Below are 6,530 nucleotides of genomic sequence, written 5' to 3'. Positions count from 1 at the left end.
GCGAGGCGGGGCAACCCGCGGCCACCGGTCCCGCGCCGTGGCCTTGACTCGCAGCCCCGCCTCCTCCCTGCAGCCTACTAAGCGCTTCCCCCCTCCGCCCCTCCCCCCCTCCCCCCTCCCCACCGAGGCGTGGCCCAGGGTTTTCCGAGCGCCGACGCCCGAGGTGAGGCGGCCGGTCCCTGGAGGGAGGGGAGGCGGGGTTAGGAGCTGGGAAGGGCTGAGGAAAGCCGCCTCAGCATCAAAAAGGACGGTCTGAAAGCAGTCCCCAGCAGGAGGGCCTCAGGGCAGGGATGGCCTCCCTCCCCCGCTCTCCCCAGGACACAGTTCCAGAAAGTTTAAAAGTTATTCTAATCTAGCGGGAGGAACTCCTATTTTCTCAAAATTCTGGAGTCTGGTATCCTGGGGAGAGCTTAAAAGTCCTGGCCCTCTCATCCAGTTTCATTGCAGAGTCCAGCAATCCTGGAAGGATACTGTAACTCTTCCTTCAAAGAACTGGCTTTCCATAACGTCTGGCGCTCTGCCAACAACTTCCCTGAGGACTCTGGGCCGAGGACCCCTCTTCCACTCATCCTCTGGCAAGAGCTCTAACCCCCGGATTTGAAACGTGTTCATTTTGCAATGCAAACACCATCACTCGGTTTATTGGTTTTGTTATACTAGCCTCTGAAGCAGGCAATTATTGGTGTGAACATACATTTAAAAAAACATAATTTTATCGAGTTAAGAGTGTGCAATAGTGTGAACGAGGTGGAGTGCTGTTGGCCAATGTGCGGAGGATGCGATCAGGTCCACGGGCTGAGGAGTCTTCAGGAGGAACACCGGCGCGCCTCGAACCCGAAAGGAAACAGCCAAGCAAACAAAGCCTCAGAACGGAAATGTCTTCTCCATGTAAACTTTCGGACGTAAACTTTTATGCTTCAGGGTGGCTCCCTTCTGCTCGGAGAGCAGCCCTACCCGATGGGTCCCGGAGTTTGGGAGTGGCCCGAACTAGTGCATGTCCAGGTGGGGTCGGTGGACCTGGCAAGGCGGCTCCGGGGCGCTGCTCTGTGGCCTGGAGCGGCCGAGTTCAGCTCCTCCCTCCACGGTGGGCTGGCTGCCTGAACTTCGCCATGCTCTTGTCCTGCTTTGGAAACTTGGTAGAAAAAGAGTCTGCGACCTACAGGCCTGCAGCCTGAGCCTCGGCCCCTCCTCTGCTCAGGGGGCGGGGCCACTTAGGCGCAGAAGGGCTTGCCGCCGGCCTTCGGGATGGCCAGCAGCTCCTTGGCTGCTCCCGAGGCGGGGGCGTCATGGGGTGCGGCGGCCGGGAAAGCGCGCGCCAGGGGCGTAGTCAGCACGTTGGCGCCTGCCCCCAGCGAGCGTCCCAGCGGCCCTGGGTCCAGGAGGGAGCCCTTGGCGGTGGCCCAGGCCTGGTTCAAAGTGCTGTGCCTGAGGATGGGGTCGTGAAAGACCCCATCCACCCAGTTTCTGAGACTGGTGACCGGGGAGTCCTGGTGCCTGTCCAGGGCACCAGTGGGGGCCGGGGCCGCAGGCGAGGACGAGGCAGGCGCCAAGGAAGTGGCCGCAGGGGCAGCGGGGCCTTGACGCTTGAGCATGCATGACGGAAACTCAGTCTGGCTCAGGGCGGTGGCAGCGGTCGCCGTGTGAGCCAGGGACCAGATGCGTGGCTTGGCCTCGAGGCCCGCCGGTGCCCCAGCCGGCGCAAAGCCCAGCTTGGCCTCGCAAGCCTGTGAGCCGCCCCCCGCACCAGGCTGCTGCTCGGGCCCGGCCGCTGTGCTTCGGAGGCAGCTCCTGGCCCTCTCCAAGTCCTGGTCCAGGGCGGCCCCGCCACCGGCGGCCAGGGGCATCCGGAGGGTGCCCGTGGCCTCCTTTCCCAGGGCGCTTGGACCATCAGGCGCAGCAGGGATGCGCTCCAGACCGCCATCCAGGGGCTGGAAGGGCGGTTTCAGCTCACACTCAGGGGGCTCCGCCTCCAGCGGGTCGAAGTCCTCCAAGTCAGTGAGCTCTAGATCCTTTTCCTCTTTGCCCACCGACTCTGCGCAGGACAGAAAGAGGGGCCAGTGCAGGAAGAGAGGCGGGAGCGAATCACAACCCCGCTCTTCCTTCCTAGCTCTGTGCCCATGGCCCGACCCTGGAGCTAGGAAAAGCACCCACAGCCTTTCTTTGTCCCTCGCACCTGCTCCAGATGTTCCCTACCCCACCCCCCAGGTGGCAACAAAGAGGGCTAGCGATTTCCTCCTCAGACCAATAGGGGCAACGGGAGGGTGGGTGTGTCTAATGTTTTAAATGATGTTTTGGGTTTCCTCAAGCCTGTTCCCAGTTAGTACTGCAGGCGCCCTGGGCTCAGGGCCTCTCTTAGGCCAGCTCATTCATTTGCTGCCCACGCCCTTGAAGTTTGCTTTTACTACCCCAGGTTCAATGTCTTTAGAGGTCCTAGAACCCCAAAAGAAGGCACAGGGAGTCCCTGACCTCAGTGCCCCAGCGCCAGCATGGCCAGCCTCCCACGCACCTTCATTCTTGGTGCTCTTGAGGGGCTCCTCCCTGGCTTCCTCTTCGCCCCCTTCTTCCTCCTCGCCCTCTGGGAAGGGTCGCTTCTCGTCTGCGCATTTGTTCCTTGGCGGCCACGTCATCTTGTTCTCCTTCTTGAGGCGCCGGCGCGCGTTGGCGAACCAGGTGGAGACCTGAGTGAGGGTCATCTTGGTGATGATGGCCAGCATGATCTTCTCGCCCTTGGTGGGGTAGGGGTTCTTGCGGTGCTCCTGCAGCCAGGCCTTGAGCGTGCTGGTGGTCTCGCGCGTGGCGTTCTTCCGCCGCGTGCCGCTGTCCATGGTCCCGTACCTGGAGACAGGCTGGGCAATGGGGTGCCGGCCAAGACCCTTGCGGCGCCGGCGGCCGGAACGAGGCCCATGCAGGCTTTCAGTCCCCATCGTGAGGGTGTGTTTATGGTGGTAAGACCCTGGTGGGACCCAGGCCCCTACCCCTTGCCACTGCCTATGGGCACTGCCTTTTGTGGCCTGAGAGTGAAGATGTTTCTATCTGATTAAACTTACAGGGAGCCTGAGTTCCTTCCCAGCCAGAGTGGTTGGGGTGGAGTGCTCAAGGCCTGGCCAGGTCTCGGCCACTCTACCTAGACATCTATTCTTTGAGTTCCTTTACGGGGCCTCTCTCCTACCCTTTAGATCCCCAAACCGGGAAAGCACATCACAGAAATGTGAACCCAACTGTATAACACCCATGGGCAAAAATGGCCATTAGTTTCCATAGGGAGAAAGTGCCCAGACTGCCTACTGTAGACTTCCTGCAGTTAAGTTTATAATTGTTACCCTCCTCTTGCCAAGATGGGGCATGCTGTCTTTGAATGGGTCCCACTGGACTCCCCCTTCCAGTTCCCACCATAGGGGAAGGTGGACAGGTCCCACACCACATGGGCTGCAACCTCTTGGGTGGGGCAGGTGTCTGAAGCCTGGGCAACAAGACTTGGCTGCCGGGAAAACCACGTTGCAGCAAGGGCTTTGGGAGTCCAGACAGCGTGGGAAGCAGGGGAGGGGAGGCTGGGACACATTTTACCCCAGTGGGGCATGGCTTGCCTAGGAGGTGGGGTTGGGAATAACCCAAGGTCAGTGGGAGCCTGACCCAAAGAATGCCCCTCCTCCTGTCTCCCAACCTTTCACAGGGGGGCATGGGGTTGGTGGTGGTGGGGAGTTTGATGGCTGAATAGAGTGCAGGGGCCCTTGCAGGGGTGGTGGAGGTGGGGTTCTGTCCCTCACCTGTCGTAGGGGTACTGGCCCAGCGCCGGCTCGTAGGGGTAGTAGGCAGCAGCCGCTGCAGGCGTGAGACCCGCATGCGCAGATCCAGGCCCGTCCTTGGAGTCGAAGCCATTCTGTAGGATCCCAGGAGCCTGGGGGTCTCAGCTTCCGGGTGGGCGGCGACCCAACTCCACCCCGCCCCCCATGCACCTAGGCTCCTGCACGCTTTGCACAGACCCTTGGGCAGCCTCATCAGCCATCACGCCCCCAGACTCTCTCGGGCCCAGGGAGCAAAGGAACCTCCAGATGGGGAGGGAGAATGAGCAGAACTGGGGGGGGGGTTGGGGAGTAGGAGAGAGGAGAATGAGATTGGAGGAAGAAAGGGACAGAGAAGAGGGGTGGGGGGCTGGGAGACAGCAGAGGAGAGGAGGGTGAGCAGGACACAAGACAAGGACCACAGGGAGGAAGGGAGGAGAAAAATGGGGGTGGAGCAAGAGGGTGGGCATGGAGGGGGCAAGGGAGGGAGAGGCCAGGAGAGGGCCAAGTGGTGGCAGGTTGGGAGGAGAGGAGGAGGGAGACCGGGAGGAGTGAGGGGAGGGGAACTCAGTGGGGGAAAGCATGGGAGATGGGGAGAAGGGGTGGGTACTGGACCGGTGATGTGGTCAGAACTGCCAGGTTCCTCCACCCCTGGGGGCTGGAGGTGTGCTGAGGAACTGGGCTAGAAGGTGCAAAGTTGAAAAAGCAGCGAAGGTGTGCTTCTCCCACCCCGACCAATCTGGGGTCCAGGGCACTGGCGCCCCTGACTCCAGAGTTCAGGGAGGAGGCTTGGCAATTCGAGGGGGTAGGGGCGTGGCGTGGCGGGGTAAGGTTTCAGATAATTCCCTCCCCTTACCAGCGAGTAGAAGGCGGACGCCTCAGAGCCATAGGTCACGTAGTTGCCATAGCCCTGCGAGCCGCCATAGGGACCCCCGTAGACGCCAAGCGCAGCGGCCGAGTTGAGTTCGTGGCGCGCGGTGGCCAGCAGCCGGCTCTCATAGACCGGGCAGTAGACAGGTGCCTGTGCTGAGGCGGCGGGCCCGGAGTCTGCCAGCGTGCGGCCACCGGACTCACAGCATGTGCTCAGGGAGTTGGTGGTCATCAGGAACTGGAGGAGAGAGGGGCCGCGAGGAAAGGCCCGAACCTGGGCGCCAGGCTGGGGCTCTAGGCCTCCACCTGCCTGACCTTCGCCCAGGAGTGCGTGCCTGTGGCCTCAGGCGTATGGCCACCCACACAGGGCCACGCATTCCTGCCTGCTGCGAGTCTGATGGGCCAGGCCTCCTCCAGCCACTTGGGGTCCAGCCCATCAGGCCCTGGAGTTTTCACACCCTCCCTGGGGTGTGTGTGTGTGTGTGTGTGTGTGTGTGTGTGTGTGTGTGTGGGCGGGGGGGGGGGTTCCAAGACCGCGCACGCCCTCTTGTGCCAGGTCTATCCAGGGTCCCCGGGCCCCTCTGGGGCGAAGCCTCAGAGGCCGGGGTGTGGTGTGGTGGGGGTCAAGCAAAGTGGGAGAAATGGAGGCCTCCCCCGCACGGCAGATTCTCTCAGCGCCCCTGCTCTCCGCAGGGCTGGATGCAAGGAGCGCGCGGCACAGGCCCTGCTCTCTGGGAAGCGACACCGGGTCGCTGGACAGCCCGCCCGCCGGTGTGTCCGGGCGCGTTCCCGGCGCGCTCATGAGGCCCCCTTACCTGGGGTGCGGAGGAATAAGGGTATCCAAACTGCGGGTAGGACATGGCGGGCGCCGCCTGGGGCCGGTGGGCGGGGCCGGTGGGGTCCTGCGCGCGGAGGCCGGCGTGGTGCGGCCACTGCTCCGGGGCCGCCGGCTCCTAGGCGCTGGGAGGGCGAAGCAGAAGAGCGGATTAATTCATCCACACGCCCCGCAAACTTTTCTAACCCGGTAGGAAAGTGAGACGCAGCGGCCTCAGCGAGCCTTCGAGCTTCACATTCCCGAGCCTCGAGGGGGTTCTGGGACCAAGCGGCCTCGCAGCGGCGACACAAATACATATTTTGCAAAAAAGAAAAAAAAAAAACCGAGTTGCGCGAACCCGTCAAGTCAGATGTGCTTGGCTTTAAGCTGCGGAGGTGCTGACGTCAGCCCACGCCGCGCAGCTCGGCCCGGCCGCAGACGTGCGGGTCACTCGCGGCGGCCGGGCGGCGGGGCGGGGACGGGCCGGGGGCGCCACGCGGGGCGAAGGGGCCAACGGGCTCTAATAAGTGAATTTCATCCGTGGAGTCAATATCGCCCCGACGAATGCTGTTTCTCCTTAGTCACCGAGGGCGGGAAGCACTTTTAATTAGAAATTAATTAATGAGCACCTGCTCCCTCCCGCCCCACTGTAATCATTAGTCTCAATTACAAATGAGACATGTGAAGGGACACACGACGGAGTCTTCACTGGAGATGTAATCAACAGTTAAAATGAGCCCGGCGCTGGCGCAGGCGGCCGCCGCCCGGGCCTCCGCGCTCCGCTCCAGGTGGAGGAAGGCAGCTTCGCAGGCCGGCGCGCCGCTCCGACTATTGTTCGGCTGTTCAGCCGCACCGCCTCCCGCCAGTTCGAACCCGACTCCGGGGCGGCGTTCCAGAACCCAAAGCGGCTGCAAGTGTCGGCACCTGGAGGTCAAGATGCCCTCAGGTGTGTGGTTCCTGAGGCCGTTCCCAGAGCCATCCACTCGGGGCTCCGTGGCCCAAGTGCTGCGGGGCTTGGCGACTCTCCGCCACCTTGTCCCCAGGGAGCGCCCCCTCCTCCGTCCCAC

The 6,530-nt window shown here is 62.5% G+C and overlaps 1 protein-coding gene across 1 annotated transcript; it reads right to left on the bottom strand.

Annotated features, from left to right (window-relative positions):
• Nucleotides 1–639: 639 nt before the first annotated feature.
• IRX4 (iroquois homeobox 4) lies at nucleotides 640–5,749 on the bottom strand. The gene is made up of 5 exons (XM_045888304.2): nucleotides 5,465–5,749; nucleotides 4,636–4,887; nucleotides 3,765–3,877; nucleotides 2,507–2,835; nucleotides 640–2,032 (listed from the first exon to the last, which is right to left on the bottom strand). Exons 1-5 carry the CDS (start codon nucleotides 5,507–5,509, stop codon nucleotides 1,212–1,214), a joined length of 1,560 nt encoding a protein of 519 aa, XP_045744260.1. The 5' UTR covers nucleotides 5,510–5,749; the 3' UTR covers nucleotides 640–1,211.
• Nucleotides 5,750–6,530: the final 781 nt, after the last annotated feature.

This window comes from Mirounga angustirostris, unplaced genomic scaffold, assembly GCF_029215605.1.
Source record: "Mirounga angustirostris isolate CCGP_5_RB_7025 unplaced genomic scaffold, mMirAng1.0.hap1 SCAF_7, whole genome shotgun sequence".
Taxonomy (NCBI): domain Eukaryota; kingdom Metazoa; phylum Chordata; class Mammalia; order Carnivora; family Phocidae; genus Mirounga; species Mirounga angustirostris.
Note: the sequence above shows the minus strand (reverse complement) of the source record. Positions and strands in the feature narration are given on the sequence as shown.